The following is a 24,837-nucleotide window of genomic DNA, read 5'->3' as shown; positions in this document are numbered from 1 at the left end:
ACAGTATGCATTGATTTCAGCTCTCACCAAGAAATAACTATTTCTTCTCATAGTTCAAGTTAGTTTTTATATTCTTCAGTTCATACCCAACATAACTGCTCAAAGTTTTGGGGAGAACTAAAATAGAAAAAAAAAAAAAAAGGAAAAAGAAAATATATGTCTTGGGCCAGAGCTGTAGCACAGCAAGTCAAGCTACTGCCTGTGGTGCTGGCATGCCTCGTGGGCAGCAGTTTGAGTCTCAGCTGCTCCACTTCAGCCCAGATCCCTGCATATGGCCGGGGAGGGAAGCAGAGACCTCTGCCCGATTTAGAGAGATCTGGGAGAAGCTTCCGACTCCTGGCTTAGCCACCCCAGGCCTGGCCCTCACAGCCATTTGGTGAATGCACCAATGAAGGGAAAATCTCTCTCTCTCCTTCTGTAACTGTGATTTTCAAATAAATATAATTTTTAAAAAAGTCTTACCATGTGTAGCAATCAGAAAGCTTCTAAATAAAATACCACCAGCTCAGTTTCCACTCAACAAAACCAACACTATCTTTGTATCACAGTAACTAAAAAACAAAACAGCTGTTTTATAAATTTACTTTGGCAGAAAAACTTTCTGGTTTAAAAAAAAAAAAAAAAAAAAAAGCAATGCTGAAGCCCACACAGAGCAACCCACTCCTGCTTTTCAGCAGAGCAGTCACCTGGAGCCTGGCAGTTGAAGACATCTGGAGCAAAAAAGCATTTTCCTGTCTCTTCTGCGATCAAGGCGTAGTCCACCTGGCTGAGGCCGCTGACAGCTGGCAGGAACAGGTTCCAGAGGCCCTCTGCTTTGGCCATTTCCTGTCAGGGAGACAGACAGGGCAGGGCGGTCAAGACGAGCCACGACCCCAGACAACTTAGCCTGGAAAAGATAGCAATTGAGCTTGATGTCTTTGGAAACTTAAAAGAATCAGGCAGTTAACTCATTTCTTGGTGCTCAAGCCAAGTGGTTCCTAACACCACTTTGCTTCCCACGAAGGGCCTTTTCCTCCAAGCCTTGGATTCCAGCTGAAAAACTTGAGCTTGCTTATTTTAAAACTGCCAATTAAACTGCAGCAGTTTCAGCATAACTTTCACAAAATAGAAGTACTACTTCTGACGTTTCTTCCAGGTGTTGCTGCCTTAAAACGTGGGGTCCGAGTAGGCCCTGGGGACAAGCGCCCCGCCCTGACCTCCCTTCGAATGCGGCACAGGTGAGCCGAGCTGGGTGGTTCTGTCCTTAGCTGCTGCTTCCAACGGCCAGTAAGCAGCTGTCCTCATGACGCTTCACCAGTCACCAAACCCTAGTGTCCCGACCGACGTTTCACTGGTTCTATTTTTAACTTGCTTTTAAAATAGCTATTACTGATATAATTGCCCTCTAGTTGTGTAACAAAAAAAACTCAAGGTCTTAAAAAAAAAAAAAAAACTTGTATCTGGATCCTTTTTCTCGATGTAAGAGGCCTTGCTTTCTCTTACCTTGAGTTTTTCAATCACTGGAGGTTTTTCCCATTTATCCATTACATTTTCATTTTCTGCATAGAATTTGATCACCTCCTTAAAAGAATTAGAGGAAAAGCATTTATTAGCGAAGCTTAATTCAAAGTTGAAAAAGAAAGTTATAAATTGCTAATCTCCAAGTGAACTGTTTTCAGGTGAGGATCAGCTGCTACAAAAGTAGTAATGTGTATCTTTAAAGTCAGACATGAGCCAGAATAATACAAATCCTGAAGAGCTTGCTGGGCCAAGTTCGAACACCCCAACATTAGAAGGTAAACTTCCGAATCTCACACCAAAAGTTGAACATGCCATTTCCAGCAATGCAGCACACTCCCTGGTGAACAAACATCTCCGACATGGAAATGCTAAGCTGGGACCTGGGGTGTTGTGGCACAGTAGGTTAAGGCCTTCGCCTGTGACACGGCATCTCCCAGACCCCCAGTTTGAATCCTGGCCACTCTGCTCCTGATGCAGCTCCCTGTTAACGGGAAGGCGCCCTCGCCAGCCACAGGGGAGACCCCATCTTCCCCCTGGCCAGCCTGGGTGGCTGCAGCCACTTGGGGGGTGAATCACCAGATACAAGACCTGTCATTCTACCATTCACATTGAAAAGGAAAACGCTAAGCCAAATAAAATAATACAGCTAATCAACAAATTCTATTTAATAATGCACAGCTGTGCGGGTAGGAAACCTAAGGGAACTTCACAAGCGGCAGGTGGGTTCCAGTTCTCAGGTGTGAGCGGACACCGGCGCCGAGCGTGCCCTGGGGTTTGGGGTGACCTGTGCTAGCCTTGGCCTTGGAGATGTCGCGGACAGAGCTGAGTGCCCCCACACGGCAAACGGGAGGGCTCCAGGACCACCCTTCCTCCACCAAAGCCAACATGAACAAAGCAGCCCTCACCCCTGCCGGGGCGAGCACGAGGACACTGGCTCACACGCAGCGCTTCCTTCGGAATGAAAGAGAACGAGGCTTCTCAGGAGCAGCTCCTCGCCCACGTCTGGAATCTGAATTTACGCCCCTGGCAGAGAGCAGTGAACGAAAGTCCTCGGTGACCCCTTAGCTAACTAGCATTCGAACAAGAGGACAAGCTGCTGGCCACACAAGGAAACAGGCCACTGGCAGCAGGAACCGGCAAAACCCCAAACAACCAACTGGCATGGTCTTGGCTCAGAGGCCATAAAGTTACCGTCAGATCCAGGAGAGAACGCTTGCCTCCAGCACATCTCGAGAATAAAGCAAGACTTGAAAAGCATCATCAAACATGACAGGAACTGAGTAAATCCTCAGAACTATGGCCGTAGTTCTCACAGCGCGACAGGCGTCAGAACCACTAATTACAGCGACCCGGAGCTCACCCCGAGCCTGGGCTTCTGCATCCTCGGCCCTCGGCCCTCGCCCCTCACCCTCGCCCTCGCCCTCTGCAACCAACATGCTCTGAAATTTAAGAACCACGGTTTCAGGATGGAAAAGGCAGATTGGCTACATCTGAAAATCGTTAACAGTCAAGGAAAAGAAACAGCTGATGACCTTACTCAGGGAAAGCACAGAGATTGAACAGACACGGGAAGGGCCAGGTGAGGTAGCCTAGCGGCTAAAGTCCTCGCCTTGCAAGCGCTGGGATTCCATATGGGTGCTGGAAGAGGCTCCGGGTTCCTGGCTTTGGATCAGTGCAGCTCTAGCTGTTGTGGCCACTTGGGAAGTGAATCAACAGATGGAAGATCTTCCTCTCTGTCACTCCTCTGTATATCTGACTTTCCAATAAAAATTAAATGAATCTTTAAAAGAGAGAGAGAGAGACTGGAAATGGGAGCAGGTCCGGGACCTGATGGATTTAGGGAGAAGTCCTAACGTGGGTCTAACTGCAGGCCTGGGTGAGCAGAGGAGGTGAGAGCCCTTGTTGAGGAATGACAGCGCTCTCAGAGCTGAGAAGGCACCACTCCGCAAACGGAGGGTGCACAGTGACGCCAGAGTGAGAAAAATCCCTCCAGGGAAAAGAGACCAAAAGACCACTGATAATTAAATAATTACGATTGAAAGCCAATTCCCTGCAGCCATGGATGAAATAAAAACACTGGTGCAATAAAATCTTTAATTGCTAAGAGAAAGTAACTGCTAACCTCTAATTCTATAGACAATCAAACTGTCTTGCAGATTAGGCAAGAGGCCAAGGCTCTGGCACAGCAAGCTCAGGCTCAGCGCCTGGGGGGCTGCCTGGTCTGAGTCCTGGCTACTCGGCACTTCTGACACAGCTTTTGGCTAAATGTGCCTGGCAGGAAGTGGATGAAGGCTCAGGTTCGTGGGTTCCTGCCATGAGTGTGGGCGTCTGGATGAGCTCCTGGCTCCTGGCTCGGCCCTCGCCCAGCTGATGGCTGTCGCAGGCGCTCGGGGAGTAAACCAACAGTTGGAAGATTCTTGTCCCTCTTTCTCTTCTTTCTCCCTTTCTTTTCTTCCCCTCCTCTCTCTTCTTCTCCCCTCTCCCATCATCCTTCCTTCAAACAAATAAACCAATATTCTTTTTCAAAACAGTTGGGCTGGCACTGTGACACAGCCGTAAAGCTGCTGCCTGCGGCTCCGACATCCCACACAGGTGCCAGTTTAAAGCTCAGCTGTTCCACTTCTGACTCAGCTCCCTGCTGATACACCTGGGAAAGCAGCAAAGGCTGCTCCAAGTTTGGAATCATCCCAGCTCCAGCCATTGCAGTCATTCAGGAGCATACCAGCAGCTTGAAGGTCTATTTCTCCCTTTCTCTGTGACTCCGCGTTTCGTATAAATAAATCAATCCTCTGGGAGAGAGACGGTATAAAGGATGAGCATTTGGCACTAGGATTAAGACATCACATACTGGAATGCCCAGGTTCAAGTCCCAGTTCTGCTCCTAGAGTCTGGGTCTCTCCCACGCGGCAGCCATCACCTGCTCCCCAGGGTCTATGCCAGCAGGAAGTGGAGTTTGGGGTTCAAACCCAGGCACTCGGATATGTGATCACGTGTCAATCACACAGCAAGCGCAGGCTCAAAATTCAGTTTGAAAAAGAAACCAAGGGCTTGGCGCGATGGCTCAGTGGCTAAACCCTCACGTGTAGGTTCCAGGATCCCATATGGGCGCCGGTTCATGTCCTGGCGGCTCCACTTCCCATCCAGCTCCCTGCTTGTGGCCTGGGAAAGCAATCGAAGATGAGCCAAAGTCTTGGGAATCAGCACCTGCGTGGGAGACCTGGAGGAAGCTCCCAGCTCCTGGCTTCAAATCGGCTCAGCTCTGGGCACTGCAGCCACTTGCGGAGTGAACCAGTGGATGGAAGATCTTTCTTTCTGTTTCTCCTTCTCTCTGTAAATCTACCTTCCCAATAAAAATTAAAATATTGAAAGAAAGAGAGAAATAGAAAACGAGAGAGAGAAAGGAAGGAAGGAGAGAGGGAGGGAAGGAAGGGAAGGAGGAAGGAAGGAACTTAGTTCATCTTGGGAGATACCTGCTAGAAAGAAAAAAACGCTCCTGCAACTCCAGCAACACGGGCTGCCTGCCGAACACCTGCGGCCTCTGGACCTCTCAGTTGGGAGCATCTGGTCTTTTTCAGTTCCCTCTTTGATATCTGCAAGTCCGAAGCTGCAGGCCTCTCAGAATCACAGCTGACTGGAGCCCCGCGCCCGCAGGGGCTCCCCAGGCCCCAGGCCCCAGGCCACGGGCGAGCTCCTGACACGGGAGGGATCCGGACGCAGTGTCCTCCTTCGCCCCGCCCCGGCCCGCCTCCTTCACGTGTTTTGAGGAGCGCTTTATCTTCGCTTCCTCTTCTTTATTCAACGTCTCCCTTTCTTGATGAAATGTAGTTTCCGCGGGACCGCGGTGAGTCCCGCGGAGCAGGCTGCCCTGTACCAGCCAGGCTGCCCATCCCCGCTCTCCGGCTTCCTGGCTCACGGGGTGGATGGAGTCGCTTCCTCCTGCACGGAGGTCCCGTCCAGGCTGCCATGCACTACGGCCCAGGGGTCGCCAGGGGCCACACGGAGGGTGAGGGTGCCCACCTGGGGACTGACCTCCTCGCCACCAGCGCATCTCAGAACTCGGCCTGGGCCGTGGAGAGCGGACCACATCAAGCACACGCTGCGTGTTCACCCTGCCTTCCCTGGCTCCTCAGGCCTGACCCGCTCTGAGGGAAGGGACAGTGCGGCCTCCCACCTCTCCGGCCTCGGTGAACCTGCGGAAACTTAACGTCACTCTCTCTCTTTCTTCTTTTTTTGGTAAACCTTTATTTTTATTGGAAAGTCAGATTTCCAGAGAGGAGAGATAGAAAGATCTTCCATCTGCTGGTTCACTCCCCAAGTGGCCGCAACGGCTGAAGCTGAGCTGATCCCAAGCCAGGAGCCAGGAGCTTCTTCTGGGTCTCCCACACGGGTGCAGGGTCTCAAGGTTTTGGACCATCCTCGACTGCTTTCAAGGCCACAAGCAGGGAGCTGGATGGGAAGGGCAGCCAGGACATGAATCAGCACCCATATAGGATCCCATTGAGTGCAAAGTAAGGACGTTAGCCACCAGGCTACCGTGCTGGGCCCGAAACTTAACATCTTGAAATGGTAGCTTATGGAGGAAGAGGCATAACATTATTTGTGAAGAACTTGAAATCATACATAAAATTTGGGCTACGTCCATCTGGCAGAGTATACAGATTTTCAAGGAATATATCTATATCTATATAGACATGGATATATAGATAAATCAACCAAGCTAAGTCAATGCCTTTGAAAAAGATGCTTTTAAAGCAACATTTCCCTCCAGTGTATCCAGGCCCCCAAACCCACAAGCCGGTAATTGTTTTTGACTTGCAATTCTGCAGGTTTATCTGTGCAATCCTTTGGCATATCTTAGAAGCTACCAATTCTGCTGGCTTGGTTCTGCTGCGACTCTCCATGCTGAGCAGGCAGGGGGTTTGGGGAAGACCCTTGTGGCTCTCTGCTGAGCGGGCAGGGGGTTTGGGGGAGGACCCTTGTGGCTCTCTGCTGAGCAGGCAGGGGGTTTGGGGGAGGACCCTTGTGGCTCTCTGCTGAGCGGACACAGAGCTTGGGGGAGGACCGACGGCAGAGCTGCTGTCCCACAGGAGGAGGTGACAGGAGTGGCTGCAAGCCCCAGTGCCAGCACCCTGTGCACCACTCACCGTTTCCATTGGGAAGACGTGCTCCTTCATGAACTGCTTCACCCTGCTAAGAACTTCCCGGCCTTTCCTAGTCTGTGAAAACAGCTGCCCTGCAGCATCCATCTGCGGTGCTTCAGTACTGAAAGTTCTGTTAAAATATGGATAAGAGAGAGAGAGGTGAGGTCTCAGAGAGCTGGTTCAGCCTCGTGTTGAAGGCACCTGCTGCCCTCGTCAGACAGCCCAGGGTGGGACACCTGACCTGGACAGCCGCCTCCCGTTCCCAGCTAACACGCCCCTGGGAAGCAGCGGTTACAGCCCGTCACTTGGTCCCCGTCACCCACGCGGGTGGCTTGGCTTGAGTTCCTGGCTCTCAGCTCTGGCCTGGCCTATTGGCAGCTGTTGGAGGTATTTGAGGAAGTGAATCGGGGAGAACGGATCTTTGTCTCTCATCTCTCTGGCGCTCAAATAAATAACTTCTAAAAAGTTACCAGAAGGGGCTGGCACGGTGGGGGAGCAGATCAAGCCTCTGTCTATGAGACTGGCATCCTTTATGAGTACCGGCTTATGTCACAGCCACTCTAATTCCAGTCCAGTTCGCTGCTATTGCTCGGGCCCCTGCACCCACCCAAGTGCCCGGGCCCCTGCACCCACCCAAGTGCCCGGACCCCTGCACCCACCCAAGTGCCCGGACCCCTGCACCCACCCAAGTGCCCGGGCCCCTGCACCCATGTGCGAGACCCAGAGGAAGGTAGCGGCTCACGGCCTTGGCCTTGCCCAGCCCTGACAACTGTGGCCTTTTGAGGAATAAACTCACACACAGGAGAGTTCTCTTTCTCTACTTATTCTTGCACACCCCACCAGCCTTTTAAAGAAATTTAAAAAAAAAAATCTTTTTTTTTTTCAAAGTTACAGAGATGTCCAAAATCATTAGTACATATTTCTGATTATAATGCAAAGTGTCTCAGATCCCCAAAAATATTTCTCAGAGGAATTGCCACATTTTGAACTCTTAAAAGTCTTTTGTGTTATGGGGTGGGCGTAGATCACTTCATCTGGCTTTCAGCATGGCTGGGGGAAACCAGAAGATGGGTATGACCCCGTGAGCGCTGTTTTCGAATCTCTACTGAAGAAGAGCAAACAGCACAAAGTAACCATTTTTAAGCACGTGCCTCACAAACACGGCTGTTAGAAGTCAAATCACAGACATCCACTTGCAAGATCCCTTGGGAAAAACACCTGTTGTAACAGCACGCCTCATCCTGGGGCTCACCGAGCACCTGCGGGGACGGCATGGCTCCTGCAAGCACTCAGCAAGGACACTGGGACTGGGGCAGGCCCAAAGTCAACATGGCCGCAGTGTGGTCAGGCGAGCACGCGTCCCCTCCCGGCGAGCCGCAACGCCTCCTGGTGTTTTTGTGATTCTGGCACTATCTTACTCAAGTTACTTATTCAAATTAATAAAAAAAGACACCCTCTACATTTTAGGGCAGTTTAGACTTAGGCATATAAGAAGTTTATGGGAGAACTACTGTGACATAGTGACACAGTGAAGTAAGCCATATAAACGAGTCCTCCCCCACTAAAGGGGATCACCCCCCAAGACTGTGGAGCCTGAGCCAGCTGAGGGGTGCACCCCTTACCTTTTGGAGAGCTGCAATCCGGTTTCTGCCAGGGGTGCCACAAAATTGGCAAACCTAAAACTGTCGGCAGCGGCATTGTTGCCCAAAATGAACCTGCTGTATACTCCCTGTGAGCAAACGGACACGGAACAGTCACCGCACGGGAAGAGCTGACCTCCTCCCACCGCTCCTTCCGCAGGTCTTCAGCTTCATGGGGGCATCAGGCTCACGGGCGACGTGAGAAGCAGAGAAAGAGAGAGAGCTTCTGTCTGTGGAGCACTCCCCAGATCCTGGCAACAGCCAGGGTTGGGCCAGGCCGAGTTAGGAGTTCAGTGCAGGTCTCCCAGGTGGGTGGCAGAAGACCAACCCCTGGGGCCAGCACCTGCCGCCCCTCCGGGGTGCATACCAGCAGGAAGCAGGAACAGAGAACCACCCCAGAACTCCAAAATGGGACATAGGCAGGCCAAGCACCTGCTCCTGAAAAGCCACGTTGCACTGCAAGCCGGTTTGGAATCTGACAGGTGAAGAAATGGCCAACCCCCCACGACTTCCGCTTTTAGTCACTCCCTTTCTCTTTCTTGTCCTCCATCTTGTTACTTTATTACACAACTGCAAAAAAAGTGACTTAGGACTTTGCTTTTTCCTCATGAAATCCCTATTCTGTAACTTCTGGATTGATATTTTATGATGTCTGACACTTGTTACTATGAAAAGCAAAATAATCAAAGAAAAAGGAATGTACACACTCGGAAGGCAGTGAATTACTGCCACTGGTATGTTGGTTAAATAATGGCGAGGCTGGGCCCGGCGTGATGGTGCAGTGGTTAAGGTCCTCGCCTTGCATGCGCCGGGATCCCATATGGGCGCCGGTTCTAATCCTGGTGGCCCTGCTTCCCTTCCAGCTCCCTGCCTATGGCCTGGGAAAGCAGTCGAGGATGGCCCAAAGCTTTGGGACCCTGCACCTGCGTGGGAGACCCAGAAGAGGCTCCTGGCCGTTGCGCTCACTTGGGGAGTGAATCATCGGACGGAAGATCTTCTCTGTCTCTCCTCTCTGTATATCCGCCTTTCTAATAAAAATAAAAATAAATCTTAAAAAAAAAAAATAATGGTGAGGCATAAGTTAAGAAGTTACCTGGGCAATTGCAGCGAATTTAAAACATGAAAGGGCAAGAAAGAAATTCCAATTAGGGAGAATAGAACTCATTCCCCTGCAGCGGCAATATACTGAGATCAGTTCTTCCAGAGTTGGTATTCCTATAAGACCAACATATAAAATAAATTTTAATGAAAATGTCATGTTGAAATTTCAAAATGTCTCAATAAGGCGTAGATTTGTACAACAGAATATAAAAACCACACGCACATAAAAGACACACACAATAAAACATGTCTTAAATGTTTGATCCAAAAAGAATCCTGTATACAGAGGCTTATGATTTGTTGTAAATTACTAAAAGTGGGAGGATAAGTTCAAACACATTTATATGGATCAAATGAGGGTGGGCATTTGGGCTTGCAGTTAGAACGCCTGTGGCACACACCCACGTGCTGGGGGCACACTCGCCCCCAGCCCTAGACTCCAGCCCCCTGCTCACGTGCCCCTGGGAGGCAGCACGGCCTGGCTCTCGCAGCGGGCCCTACCACCTGGCTGGAAGACCCGGACTGAGTTCCCAGCTGCAGATGTCAGCCCCCAGTCCGAGGGACGTGGGAGAGCATCTGGGAAGTGAGTCGGCAGCTGGAAGAGCTCTCTCTTTCTCTCTCCCTCTCTGTGTCTCTATGCCTTCCAACTAAATGTTCTTTTTTCAAAGTCAAGCTTTGAAAATAAAATAAATTACAAACTTTCAACACTTTTTTTAAAAGGCAGAGAGACGTGGAGAGTCCAGGCTGAAGCTGGAAGCCAGGACCTGGGACACGTACCAGGCACTCGGATACAGAATGCTGCTGTTCTAAGCTGCAGGTTGGCCCACTGCGCTGAAACTCCCTCCCCTACCAACACTGTTAAGAAACTAAAACTGTTAGGGCTGGTGCAATGGCTCAATTGGCTAATCCTCCATCTCCAAGTGCTGTGATCCCATATGGGCGCCAGTTCATGTCCCAGCTGCTCCACTTCCCATCCAGCTCCCTGCTTGTGGCCTAGGAAAGCAGAGCAATAGAGGATGACCCAAAGCCTTAGGACCATGCACCCACATGGGAGATCCTGAAGAGGCTCGTGGCTTCGGATCGGCTCAGCTCCAGCCACTGAGGCTAATTCACTTTCCAAGTGCCACAATGGTCAGAGCTGAGTCAATCAGGAGCCAGGAACCTCTTCCAGGTCTCCCATATGGATTCAGGGTCCCAAGGCCTTGAGCCATCCTCCTCTACTTTCCCAGGCCACAAGCAGGGAGCTGGATGGGAAGTGAAGCTGCTGTGATTAGAACCAGCACCCACATGAGACCCCAGGCCATGCAAGGCAAGGAGTTTAGCCACTAGGCTACTGCACTGGGCCCAAATAAATAAATCTTTTAAAAGAAAAGAAACAAGTAAATAAGTCAAAAGTATTTAAAATTGCAATATAATTTTTTTTAGCCATAATAACAAGAATTTTGTGTTACTAAGAATTTAGACAACATTACACTTTCGTACCTCTGCCTTCTTGGAACCAAAAAGTTTGATTTAATACTGGAACTGTTTGTGGCCAAAAGTAGAACGATGAAAGATGAGCTAAGTCTGACAACGGATGGCCGACGGTCGAAAGCTCCCAGTCCAGCACGGCTATAACTCGAGACTGTAATCACAAACAAAAAGGCCTTGAGTATGTTCAAAATGTGACACAACTACAGTAAGACCAGCAGTGAAATAGAAGACACGTAAGATCCTGCTTCCCTCTTAAAACCAAGCTGAGCCCAGCACGCTCTGCTTCTACCCAGGGAGCTGCCAGCTTGTCCGTGAGGCAACCAGAGCGCCCGCATTCTGTAGCCCCAGGTCCTCTGGCGCCGTTACTGACCAGCAAGCCTTCTGAACTTGACCTTGCGCAGTCTATCTCTACAGCTCGGCAGAGTGAAGAGCAGGCGGCACTCCTCCGCGTGGAGTCAACGTGCAAAAGAACAAACTCCCACATCTAACATTGCAGGATTTCCTGCTGCACACGTTTGCTCCGCTGAGGAACTAGACTACCTAACAGGGACTACATGCTGACAGCATTGATAAACCGTCTCATGCTGCAGTCAAACAGGATCGCTGATCCACACGCTAAAGCAATGAGTACATAACTTGAAGCCAACAGGACAGAAAGCTTTCTTCGCTCTGGAATCGCACGTATCAAGTGACTAAGATCTTTACTTTCAGAATATATCCAACTGCCGCTGCGAGAGGAAAAGGCAGGCTGCAGGAAAACGGGCCTGGTGCGACCCCAGGCTTCTTTTGAAGGGCTGTAAGTAAATACTCCCACAAGGACAGGCTATGCATCCCACTTGCAATGGCTGTGGCTCCCTCAAGGCGCTGGAGCAGGAATGAGGAGGAACAGGGCGAGGGCATGGCATGGCGACACTTGTATCTCAGTATCTCAGTCCGGCTGCTGGGCTCTGCATGAACTGTATCAGAGCCAGTTCATGCAGGGCATTTTAGAGCCATCTGTAAAATGAACTGAACTCAGTAACAATGCGTGTTCCCAACAGAGACATCTCAGACAGCGGGGAGATCAAAGGAAGCACCCATTCAAGTACAAGTTCAAGTCTGCACCCTCGCCCGTTCTTCTTCCATGGTTAACAAGCATGAGTCTGCAGGGCAGACACTGCTTTGCTCTTGGGCTTCACCGGAGTCCTAGTTAAGGAGCAGACGGGACATCTATGCATTCACTCGTTCCTAATGAAACAGAATCGGTTCTCAAGTTGAAAGGCCCGTATGTAGAGTTAAGCTCAAACTGCAAAGCCTTTACCATTTCTCTACCGCAAGATTTGTATTTGGAACATCAACAGTATGTTCCAGGAAAACTGGATGTACTACTGAGAACTTGCTCCAACATGCTTCAAATACTTCACAAATAAGTAACTGGAAATAACTCGAGATTATGAAACAACCAACGTGCTTTTGTTTTGCCGTCCACTTCAGTGGTCTTTGACTGGTTTACTTTACGCATTCCTAGAAGGTCTGCCATTGAAACACTGTTTTGTTTTTTCCTTCCTTAATTGTTGTATTTTCTGATGATTCTGTTGTTTTCTTTCCATAATTGTTGAAAGGTACAATTATCATATCCTTTAACTCGATCCCCTACAACCGCTGTTGTCGTGCATAATATGAAAGCTTTACTTAAACCTTAATGTTTCCCTAAAGCATAAAATTTGACAAGCAGTCTCAAGAAAATAGAAAAGAAAAATAGCGGGAAATGGCAGAAAAGAGATTTGAAACGGGTTGAAAATCAGCCACTCGCCAGCTGCCAGCCGCTCACCGCTTCCCTGTAACCTCATCTTCAGCACCTTGCCCCCTACATGGTGCTGTTTTCCTTCCAAATCACAGTGCACACAATGTCAGCTGCCTAGCTTTAAAGATGCCCCACAGCGCTGTCAGAACCACTTCCAGGAATCTGCATGGTGGGTACACAGGACCCCTGTGTACTATTCTTACAAGTTCAGGCTTAATCATTATTTCAAAATTAAAAGTTCAAGTAAAAACTGAAGATAGTAACAAAAAATGGAGTAATTTTCTTCAAGTTCATATAGCTAGGACCAGGGAATGAAAATTAAGCATAAATACTTGAGCTAGAAATTGTTAACTAGCAATTAATTACCTAAATTTGATTCTTGAGGCCAGCATCACGGCAGGCTAAGCAATGCCAGGAACCCATATGGGCACTGGTTCGAGGCCAGGCTGCTTCATTTCCGATCAGCTGTCTGCTAGCATGGGCCCTTGCACTCGAGTGGGAAACCTGGAAGAAGCTTCTGGCTCCCGACTTGGGATGCCCCAACCCTGATGCTGCTGCCATCTGGGAAGTGACCCAGTGGATGGAAGATCCCTCTCCTTGTCTCGCTTTTCTCTCTTGAGTTAATATCTTTCAAATAAATATTTAAAGAGAAACAAATACTTAAAGAGGAATATGGTCTCACTTCTCATTTACTTACGATATTAAAAAAAAGATCAACTATTAACTAAAAGTGAAATGCGCAAGTCCACAGCTGTCCTTCCAGGAGCATCCTTCCTTCGGCGGCCAGTCAGCCAGCTCTCCTGGCCTGGCTCCTGCGCCAGCAGGGCGGGGACTGTCCTCTCGCTGTTCCCCATGGGACCTTTGCTCTCATCCGTACCCAGAGACCATTAAGAGCTGGTCCATCTCCTGCCCAACCCCAAGCTTCAGTGCGCACGGTTGGCAACAAATCAACGTAACTTGGCTTGAGTTCCGCCAACCCTGAAAACCTGCTACAATATTTACAGGAGGAATATAATAACTACCTTAGCCTTGACTAATAATGATGAGATTACTAGACAGAAAGGCCAAAGGCACTCTATTAACTACTATATAACCCTAAAATATTACAAGATAAAAATATATTTAGCAAATCGGCATTACAGATAAATGACTAAAAGTTTATACCTTTGCTAGTGGCTTTTTAAAAAAAAAAAGTCATTTCCAAACAAATGAATATTCTGCTTGTCTAAAGGAAAATGATACCTGTTTGACAAGTTTAATTCTACATAAAATGATGTTTAAGTATGAGGTTTAATATAATTAAATATCAAAGGGAAATCAATAGGATATTTAGTGTAGTTTACTATTGTTTTCACAACATTGTGACTAATTCTGAAACTCCAACAACTTAGTAAGCACAGTGTAATGCACTGGGAGAGCTAGGGTGGAATGCTCATTCATTGCCCAAGAATTCAAAATGCCTGTGGTTACAGAGCTACAGAAGACTCTGGCTCATCAAAAACAGACTCCTAAAATATTAACAGATCAAATTATATGTCAGATCCTGCTATGTGTTAGTGTGCAAACTTTAATAATTCCTCCAGATTACAAATCAACATTATTTAGTGTTTTCCTAATCTAAAAATAGAGAGCCAAGAAGGCTGAATTTAGAATTCCTCTGTGCTACTAACATGTTACACATAAGGTACACATACACGCACATACAACCCTAGGCTTACAAGGGTACAACTTCCGGTTGCCCACCGCGAGCGCGGTGCCTCCAGTTGAAATCCATACTTGCAGTTTGGATCATTTCCTAAATTTTGATCCTCTCCCAGATTAAGTAACACTCAATAGATTCCCTGTTCTCCCTCCGTCACTTCCACTCTCTCTAGGGACAGGGCAACGAGTCACGGCTCCACATCAAAGCCAGGCAATTACAGGGTGCTGATCTCCAGTGTGGGAGTTCAGCCACAAGAAATGCATTTCCAGTTTACAGTACGTTCAGCTTACAATGGGTTGACCAGATGTAACCCTCGGAAGCCAAGGGGCATCTATATGTAACTAGGTACAGTGAATTTTAACATCCAAATCGACTTTTTTTTCTGGTTCTCTCCTGCTAGGCAATATACTTACACGTCTTTATCTTATTTTTGGGTGTTCCATCAATATTGTAGTATTTTCAACCATCACAGCAGCGAGGCTCATCTTGGTATTTCCCTGCGTCTTCCCATGGGGAAACAACATGAACCCCAACAGCTTAGCACGCGGATTCAGAAAATCTCTTCTTGCCCCAGATGTCTCAGCATTCTCCTACCTGAAGTAGGACTGGGGAACTGCAAACCCTCACTACTGCATCATGACCTGTGGGCAAGCCCCCAGGCCTAGGTCAAGGAGAACTATCCCCGGGCCCACTACAGCCTAGGTCCAGCCACCTGCACTCGCTAGAGGACGGCTCGCCTTGTCTACGCTCTGTAGAGTGGGCACTGTGTTCACACTGACACACGGCAAGTCTGTGTCACTCTCCTGGCAACACTTTTGAAATTCCCACAGGGACTTACATAAATCTGTCTTCTCTGAGCTAATCATAAGCAAATTAAAAGCACTTCATGGACTAGAACAAAAGAAACCCAAGAAACAGGCGTGAGCCACAAGGTAGAGACGAATAAGGCTTCCCAAGTATTTTACGCAGTATGTGAAAAACCAGGGGCCTGCACGTAACCCCCAGGGGTCCTTTCCAAGCAGCAAATGAGCAGAGAGCTGGGCCTGAACGCCTGCATTCTTTGACCAGAGAGGTGAGGTCGGTCCTGCAGGGACGGAGATGGCCTGGTCCCTTGTGTGCCCTGGGACAGCCACTGCTGCCTTGCATCTGCATGCGACCCGTTCAGTGAAGAAGGATCCTGGTACCTCTGTCGGGTGGAATATGAGGTTATCCATCCTGAAATCTCCATGAATCAGTATCTGCTCATTGTCATCTTCTGGCAGATTCCTCTTTAGCCACTCCAACAGCTGCCTCATGGCCGGGACGTCCTGGTGGGCTGTGGCCTCGTACTGCTTTGTCCACACTGACACCTGCAGACACACCAGGAGGGAAAGTGATGGAGCCAGCAGTGAGATGCAGGATCCGGCAGCTCTAAAGTTCAAACACAACCAACTGGGTCAAAGTTTGCAGTCTTCCTGAGCACTCCGGGCGAGTGCCAAGCGAGCTACGTCAGCCTGAGACACTCAGGGCATGGCACTTACGTCTTGGTTCCGTCAGCTCCATTTTAAAAATGGAGCTAGTTTTTCATCAAGAAAACACAAAACAAAAATAAAACCAGTGTAGGCATAGAGAGATGTGCGTCACAGTCTTCACTTAGGAACTATTTTGTCAAAGAAAAAATAGAATGGAGAGAGAGAGAGAGAGAGAGAGAATTTCTAGGAAGGGTCACAAGAAGCAGGTAACCACTAGGGGAGAAGGGAGGCTTGTCCTTTCTGACTGTTCGCTTACCTGCCCCGTCTGACTGTTCACCTGTTAGGAAGGCAGAGTTACAGAGACACCTCCCATTCCTGCCTCACTCCCAGGTGACTGCAGCGACCAGGCCTGGGCAGGCTGAGGCCAAGAGCCTGGAGCTCCGTCCAGATCTTCTCCATGGGTGGCAAGGGCCCAGGCACTGGGCCATCTTCTGTTTCGTTGTTTTGTTTTTGGTAACAACAAGCTAGATCCGAGAAGAGCAGCTGGGACTTTCCTAGCACTCACACAGCATGCCGGCTTTGCAAGCAGTGGCTTAATGCACTGAGCCACAACCTCTGATCCAGAATCTTCTAAACGCATCACGCGTTTTGGTAGTGCAAAGACTTTCCTTCGTTTTTAATACCAAACGCAAACAGATCAACCTAGTCTCAAAATCCTCCAACAAGTGGGTTGCCTTCTTTATCTGTTAACATCTCTCTGCGTCTCAAGAATATGTGCGTCTTTGGAGCTTTATTGCCCTGGATTTAAATCCTGTCTCAGCAGTTGGTTTGTACATTACTTGATCCGTGAAAGTTTCAGTTTTCATACTTGCACACTGGGAGTCATCATATCTACGTCTGAGAGTTGTTGCAAAGCTCAACAAAGAAACTCCAGAACTCAGCAGGGGATCTAGCTCACAGTGAGTCCTCTCTAAACCACAGCCATCTTCACGCTCTCCTCATCAGCCCCCACAATCAGCATCCTACACACCTGGCCTAGCCTTCCTCTGAGCTGAAATGCTCACTTTTCACAGCCAGTGCTGTGGCACAGTGGGTTAAGCCGCTGCCCACAGTGCCATCATCCCAAATGGGCACCAATTCTAGTCCCACCACTTTTTTTTTTAAAGATTTATTTTATTTTTTATTACAAAGTCAGATATACAGAGAGGAGGAGTAACAGAGAGGAAGATCTTCTGTCCGATGATTCACTCCCCAAGTGAGCGCAACAGGCCGATGCTGTGCTGATCAGAAGCCAGGAGCCAGGAACTTCCTCCAGGTCTCCCACAGCAGGATCCCAAAGTATTGGGCCGTCCTTGACTGCTTACCCAGGCCACAAGCAGGGAGCTGGATGGGAAGTGGAGCTGCTGGGATTAGAACCGACGCCCATATGGGATCCCTGTGCGTTCAAGGCGAGGATTTAGCCGCTAGGCCACGCTGCCGGGCCCATCCCACCACTTCTGATCCAGCTCCCTGTTAACATGCCTGGGAAAGCACAGGAGGAAGGCCTAAGTACTTGACTCCTTGTATCTACGTGGGAGACTTGGAAGAAGCTCCAGAGTCCTGGCCTTGGACCAACCCAGCTCCAGCCACTGTGACCATCCAGAGAGTGAACCAGCGGATGGAAGAACTCTGCCCTTTCAGATAAATAAATAAATCTTTAAAATAGATGGGTAAAAATGAAATGCTCTCTTTGCTTCCCGTCACTCTGGGTTGGATCTCTCCTTAAGTATGTGCTGTAAGAATCCTCTCCTGCCCAAGCAGGGGTGTGCCCATCGGCAGCCAGTGGATGGCAAGCAGCCCGGGCTAAGCGCCGAGTCATTTACGGCTGCGTCACGTGGTTCTGCATTCATGTCTACGAGACACGCAGGTCTCACACAAGGCACCCCACCCGGGAAGGGAATGGCACAGCTGATACATCAGACAACTGAGGGAGCGTCTGCAGCAGGTGCTTCGGCTGGACTAGATGTGACGTAGGAATCTGAAGTTCCTTCTGCTGAAAGCCTGTCAGGCACAAGGACGATGCTAAAAGTCGCAGCCGAGTTTCGGGAGACAATACAATAGCAGCCGTAGTGAAGGGTATATTATTTGCAAGAGCGTGGAGAAGCGGGCCTCTGCGGGGTACCTTACCTGTCTCCTGCAGTACCCAGGACCTGCTCCGTACCCTTCCAGCTGCAAGGAGTGGACATCCAAGGAATGCAACTGAGCCAAAGTCTCCATCATGGCCACGTACAAGGCTGAGCGTTCCACAGGGCTCACTTCCGGAATTCCGAGGTCACGGAAGATCCGGCCCTAAGAGCAAAGACAGTAGAGAAGTTCTCTGTTTTGCTCCCAGGGCTTTGTTAGAATATGTCAGAAAAAAATTCACTTGTGAAACATGTCTAATATGAGTATGTATGTCTAAGGGAAAACATCAAGATGAACTCAAAGGCTACAACTACCCTCAAAAAATGTATTTAAAGGCAGGTTGAAATGGTTGTTCTTAAAGGTTCTAGAATGCACATGGTTTGGTGATGGCCACGGCGTGTGGCCCTCTAGTGACACCTAGAGGAAAATTCAAGAATACATCAGTACTCCTTACTTCAGTACTGGTAGTGAGACTCCAGCCTTCTCCAATGACAACTTGTTGAAGCCCTTGCAAAGCAAGCCGATTATGTGCAGTGCTAAAGAATAAATGCTACTTATTAACGTAACAAAGTTTCATCCACTAAAATATGAATTGAATAATTTAAAATAAAAGCACTCAGTGCACGAGGTCGTTTGCTTACCTGCACGTGCTTCATCACATAAAACTCCGTCCCGATGACAGAAGCGTCGTTGCAGTACAGCAACGGCTCGGGGACAGGGAATCCAGTGGAAAATAAGGCCTTCTGGACTCTAAATTCTCTATCAATCTATGTGGGACAATGAGAATCAAAAACCAGAAACACAAATTTAATGACTTACCGAGTGCTAAGCCGAGAAAGCAACTCTAAAACAATGTTGGCGAATAGCTCAGAGGGTAGCAGCCCTGTTCTTTAATAGTAGTCTCAGTGCAAACATCTTGACTGAAATTAGATTAACAACTAGGTCCCTAGGCTAAAAGGAAGGGCACCTGCACGGGGTTTGATCCTGGCTCTGGTAACGAGGAAGCAATGGTTCCCGACTGCAATTTCTCCTTTACTCTCAGCAGTTGCTTGCTCTGCTTCCTTGCTGGGCCCCGAGGGGCTGAGGCAAGTGTCGGCTGTAGCATTCTGCTGCAATCAAGGACCAGGGTGGTGGGACAGGGGAAGGGCCCACCCCTTCTGGGGCCCAGAAGAGCTGTGCATTTGCAAGGGAAGGGAATGGGGATTGTTGGATGCGCCAGGGCTGCTGTGGCACTCAAGCTGCAGCAGTAAGCAGCCAGAAGTCAACTGGGTTGATACAGGAGCCCAACAAGACACGCAAGGAAAACCGAGCTGCTGTCTCAAGACAGATGTGCGGGACCAAGGGGCTACTTCCAACACAGCTGTGAGGCAGAGAAGCCTGCATGACGCATGCCAAGCCCAGACAGGCTGTGGGGCCTGCCCTGCTGAGAAAGGGCGACCAAGCAACTTACTGCCAGGCCAGGGAGCCAAGCAGCCACTGATGGCAGTGCCATGGGCATGGAAAGGAGGCTTTCTGATCACCCTGGGGCTGGGAAATGTGTGGGAGGTGGGGAGAGGGAAAGGATGAAAGGCTTGGGAGAGACAGGCGGCAGCTGGCCAAACAGGAGCCCTGCTTTCTCAGGGAAGACTTGGGAGGAAGCTAGTGGGTGAAGCACCCCAGGTCCTCGCAGCCGTTCCTGAGCTGACAGCCTCATGTGAGGTTCTGACGTGCTTGGCTGGGACACCATCAAGAAGGGGCTGGACCCGGACCGCACTGCGGAACGGGCATGACCCTATGGGCATGTGCAGGAGTCTCCTTCAGTCACACCAGGTGGAGACTTTATAAAAGTTATCCAACTTCTTCAAGCATTCAGGTGACTTCATGCTCCGGGCAGGACCAATGTGCAGTTTCTGTTGTTATGCTACCCCAGGGGAGCCCCTCCTGAGTGAACGGGCCTGCGGAGGGCAGCTGGTAAACCCAGTGGACCAGCCTCTTCAGGGCCCGCCGGGACCTGGACTTCTATCCTCTCTCCTCTGAGAATCTGTGAGCAATATCTGTCTTTTGCAAACCAACGCAACTCAGCTTTTGATAAAAAGCTTTTGCGTTTCCCACCAAGTCAGCGTACATTATCAACGCCTATCCAAATCTTTTTATCACCGACAGGGGATTGTCACAGCAAACGCATTAACATAGTTCAGTGAGTAGATTGGAATACTACTATTATTAGATGTGAAACTCTAAAGGAGTCACCCAAACTTGACAGGACTGAAGCAAGCCAGGTGGCACAGCAGGGATTTGCCGGCTGCCAATCATTCAGGGAGAAAACGAAGCCACACAAGGACTTGGGACTGCTCAGGTCGAAGAGCCCAAAGACAGATGTCAGCCCGAAGCTTTTCAAAACCAAGGCACGGATGCAATGATCTAGTCATTGTAAGAGAGCGTTTCGAACAATCGGAAGTTGTACTGTAGTGTACTGGTCTGTGTGCAGAGACAGCATTCCTGCGCCAGCAGGGAATTCTCCAGTCCCTCTGTCAGACCTTGTGTGCTCTGGGCAGAAGGGGGCCCAGCGGCTTCTTCCTGAGGACGTACGCCCGATGACCCTTCTGCAGGTAAAAGGTTGGATTGGATTGCCCACATCTAGATAAGAAAGAGAAAAAAAAAATCCATGTTAAAGGTTTTTTGGAAGGGTGGTATTTGGTGCAAGGGTAAGCCACTGCTTGCCTTGCCTTTATCAGAGTACGTGCAACGAGTCCTGGCTCCACTCCGGATCCCACTTCCTGCCAATGCGCACAGCCAGAGGCAGGAAGTGATGACTCAAGTAGCTGGGTCCCAGCCACATGCAAGGCGCGGCTCGGGTTCCAGGCTCCTGGCTTCAGCCTGTCTCAGCCCACCGCGGCTGGCATTTGGAGAACGACCCAACAGACAAAAGATAACTGGCTCCTTTCTTCCCTTCTCTCTGTCTCTGCCTTTCACATTTTTTTTAAAAAAATGAGGTTTATTTATTTTATTTGAAAGTCAGCGTTATAGAGAGAGGCAACATACACATACAGATCTTCTAGTTGCTGGCTCTCTCCCCACATGGCTGCCATGGCCAGAGCTGAGCTGATCTGAAGCCAGGAGCCAGGAGCTTTTGCTGGGTCTCCCATGTGTGTATAAGGGCCCAAGCACTGAGGATATCGTCCTCTGCTTTCCCAGGTGCATTAGCAGGGAGCTGGACCAGAAGCGGAGCAGCCAGGACCCAAACTGGTGCTCATATTACATGCTGATGCTGCAGCTATGCTTAACCCGCCACACTGAAGGGCTCATAAAAAAAAAAAAAAAAAAGATGTATTTTCCTTCTCTCCCAAACCATACTGAAATTTCAGAATAAACAGGTCATAAATATCAATGCCTGGACCTGAGTAAACAGGTGCTGGGAGAAGTGATAACAGGTGATGGCACAGAAGATGAATGGAAGGGCGCTGGGGCAGCTGGGTTCGGGCTCTGTGTGAACCACCAAGACTGCAGTTCTGAGGAGCAAGGTCCAAGCGGGCAGCTGAGCCAGGGAGGGGCGGCAGTGCCAAGTTACGCTGTCTCCATGACCATGAAACATTCTATCCATAATGGTGGCAATGAATCTTACAAACATGTTTACAAATGTTAAATATCTGATTGGATGCATTCAAGAACATTTAAAAAAAAATTGGAACAATCTATTGAGTGCAGACACCGCTCTCCCTGTCGTCCAAACCCCTCTCCCAGGCTTGACTCTTGTGTCTCGAGATTAGCACCTTCTGCCCTCTTTCTTTTCTTTATTTTTTAAAGAAATCTTTTTTCTGTTTTGTTTATTTTCATTGGAAAGCCAGATAAGGGCAACAGAAAGAAGCAGGGGCAGAGAGATCTTCCATCTGCAGGTTCACTCTCGGGATGGCCGCAATGGCCAGTGCAGAGGTGATGTGCTTTCAGCCAGTAGGCAGCTGCCTCCTCCAGCTCTCCCATGCGGGTGCAGGGTCCCAAGGCCTTGGACCATCCTCTGCTGCTTTCCCAGGCTACAGGCAGGGGGCTGGATGGGAGGTGGAGCAGCCGGGACATGAACCGGCACCCATATGGGATCCCAGTGCTTTAGTCATTGAGCCTTCGCACCAGCTCATGATCAGGGTTTCTTAGCAGGGAGAAAGGTGGCAATGACCTAGGGGTCAGGAAGTCAACAGGGTCTTTGGCCCGAGGTTCAAGTTGGGGTCACAGGGTCTTCTCTGTCCCTTTTCATTGCAGCCACTTGCTCTCCTCCATGCGCTGAGGGTTTAACTTCATGGACTACTGTTCTCATGCACACAGCTCCTGCGTGAACAACCTTAATGGGTTTTGACAGCACGTCAGTATCCTGGCCTGTTCTCCACGAGTGATGCCATCTCAGCCACTTGTCCGAAGAACGATTCTGTACAGCCAGGACAGGAACCGGCACCCACACTGCTGCCGACACGGCATGTCCGATCCTTACCGCCCACATCTTCAGCTTTCTTCTCTTTGTTGTCCTTTGTTTCTGCTCGCTCCTGCCGACAGCTCAGTTCCAACAGCCCTTCAGTCCTAGCCTCCGCACCCACTGACCTTCACCTCACTCCCACCACTGCAGCCCTCCTCAACTGGTCTGAATGTGGTAATGATGTACCCCCATCTTGAACACACCTTCCGTGCACTTGGCCTTTTCCACGTCACAGTGTCTGCATGACAAAATCCACATCCGGTTAAATCCAGTTCTTGGCTGGTATTCATCTAACTGAATGGGGGGGTGGGGATAGTGATAATAATTGTTTTCAGTCTGTGCATAATCGCTTTAAGTTCCTAAACGACAGATTCTCTAAGGTGGAAGGGTACATGCAAGTGGGTTTTCAAGGGAATTCTTGGAGAAACCGGTGAGGAACCGGGGGAAGCAGGCCAGGGAAGGAGAGAGCTGCGCAAGGATACAAAGTCAGCTGCCTTCTTCAGGTTCCTTCAGGTTGTCCTCAAACTGCGAGTGTGGAAGGCAGTGCGGGGTGAATGCTGTAGGGTCTGTTTCACTTCCCTGAATGGGGGCATGGTGAAGAGTTCCTGCTTCCAAATCAGCATTGCTTAGCAAGCATCTCAGGTTCTAGAACGTTCCGGACAGGAGTGGTTCCAGCAGCTTAGGTGCCGTTCCCCAAACAATAGGTACCAGTGATTGGAGGGGTCCATGTACTGTGGGCCTTCCATGCGGCTGGCGGGGGTCCATGCACTGTGCCCCTTCCATGCGGCCACATCTGGCAACCACTTTGCTCAGACGATGCAGCCTCCGGGCTCCTAGGTGACTACTTCATAATTTCCCTTCTCTCCTCTAAGACCTCCTGCACTTCGCTCTCAGCTAATTCCCCAGCCTCCGATTTCATCAGGAAAACAGAAATGGTCAAACGAGTGTCTCCACCAGCTGACCTTACTGCCATCGAGTGTCTCCACCAGCTGACCCAGCCATCCCCACCCCTGTCACCTGGCCTCCCGCCCGCCCCCCCCCCCCGCCATCCCCACCCCTGTCCTCTGGCCTCCCGCGGAGGTCTCCTGAGCAATGTGAACGGTGCCTTCTGACTACAGCTCCTGGCCTCTGGTTAGAGTCCAGCCTCTTACCTGCCCCAGGACCTTGTTGCAGCCCTGCCTCTGCTACAAAAGTCGTCTAGATGACTGACAGTAGCACACAGACAGGCTGTTAGTTTTGTAAAGCCTTCTGTTGACCTCATTCCTCTTGCCACATAAAACCTTTGTATCATCTTTAATAGAAAAGCCAGGAGTCAGGAACTTTCTCAGGTCTCCCACGCAGGTGCAGGGTTCCAAGGCTCGGGGGCCGTTCTCCGTTGCTTTCCCAGGCCACAAGCAGGGAACTGGATGTGAAGTGGAGCTGCTGGGACATGAACTGGCAACCATGTGGGACGGCAGCCCTTGAAAGAGCAAGATTAGCCAGTTGAGTTACAGTGCCAGTCCCAGGTTATTGTAATTCTTTATCACCCGGACAGTAATATTCCATGTGTCATATTTACTGGAATAGTTTTGCCTTTTCACGTGAAGATTCTCTCGATGAGAATTTACTCACCATTTCCTTGGTGATTTTTTTCCTTTGTCTTTTTAAAGAATGTTTGTTTTAATTCGTACCAGAAGGAAAACACCTTCCCTATCTTCCCAACACTTCTAATTCTGCTGCTAAGGTTCGAGACTGCGGGACTGTGTGGAACCATCAGCTTCCCCCGCCTTCCTTGGGCAGCGCTTCTCGTCCTGGCTCTCAGCGCCAGGGCTGTCACCCATCCAAGCTCTCCAGAACGAGGCTCTCACTGGGAGCAAGTCACTGGCCTGACTGTTCACTTTGTGCTGAAATCCTGCTGTGCAGGTGACGAACTGCCAAGTCCTTGTGTGTCAGGCATGTTTCTGTTAGTCCTTAGCTCTTGTACACAACAGTTAGAGCAAAATCTTCAATTTAGAGAGAAAAAAAGTTATTTTAATTCCCATTGCATTGAATATGCAGGTCCATTAGAAGAAAACAAAAGCCCACTGTTGACTTTTCCTCGTCATGAACATGACACTTGTCTATCTGAACTTCCTTTTACTTTTCCTCGTCATGACACTTGTCTATCTGAACTTCCTTTTACGATTCCAATAAAGTTCCATTTTCAAAATTACTACAAAACGTTTGCATAGTTTTATTAGATTAATTTTATTAGATTAGATAATTTATATCTGACATTCTTATCGATTGCATGGGTCGTTTTCTAAGAAATAGGATTTATTGATTCACGTATGTATTTGAAAGGCAGATTGATAGATTTTTCTTTGTTTTAATTTATTTTTTTTAAGATTTATTTTTATTATTTTTTTTTATTGGAAAGGTGGATATACAGAGAGGAGAGACAGAGAGGAAGATCTTCCATCCGAT

At 49.2% G+C, this 24,837-nt stretch overlaps 1 protein-coding gene across 1 annotated transcript in view; it reads right to left on the bottom strand.

Annotated features, from left to right (window-relative positions):
• The window catches only part of ACAD11 (acyl-CoA dehydrogenase family member 11), a 54,308-nt gene that overhangs the window by 27,643 nt on the left and 1,828 nt on the right, over window positions 1–24,837 (bottom strand). The window contains exons 2-11 of the mRNA XM_040962860.1: window positions 20,471–20,570; window positions 18,596–18,721; window positions 17,958–18,119; window positions 15,525–15,689; window positions 10,865–11,006; window positions 9,375–9,496; window positions 8,264–8,370; window positions 6,645–6,771; window positions 1,483–1,560; window positions 687–825 (exon numbers count right to left, since the gene is read on the bottom strand). Of these exons, the coding sequence (XP_040818794.1) occupies window positions 687–825; window positions 1,483–1,560; window positions 6,645–6,771; window positions 8,264–8,370; window positions 9,375–9,496; window positions 10,865–11,006; window positions 15,525–15,689; window positions 17,958–18,119; window positions 18,596–18,721; window positions 20,471–20,570 (1,268 nt within the window). The remainder of the gene's footprint in view (window positions 1–686; window positions 826–1,482; window positions 1,561–6,644; window positions 6,772–8,263; window positions 8,371–9,374; window positions 9,497–10,864; window positions 11,007–15,524; window positions 15,690–17,957; window positions 18,120–18,595; window positions 18,722–20,470; window positions 20,571–24,837) is intronic.

The sequence above is a fragment of the Ochotona curzoniae genome, unplaced genomic scaffold (genome assembly GCF_017591425.1).
Source record: "Ochotona curzoniae isolate NIBS_2020 unplaced genomic scaffold, NIBS_Ocur_1.0 contig_1302, whole genome shotgun sequence".
Taxonomy (NCBI): Eukaryota; Metazoa; Chordata; class Mammalia; order Lagomorpha; family Ochotonidae; genus Ochotona; species Ochotona curzoniae.
Note: the sequence above shows the minus strand (reverse complement) of the source record. Positions and strands in the feature narration are given on the sequence as shown.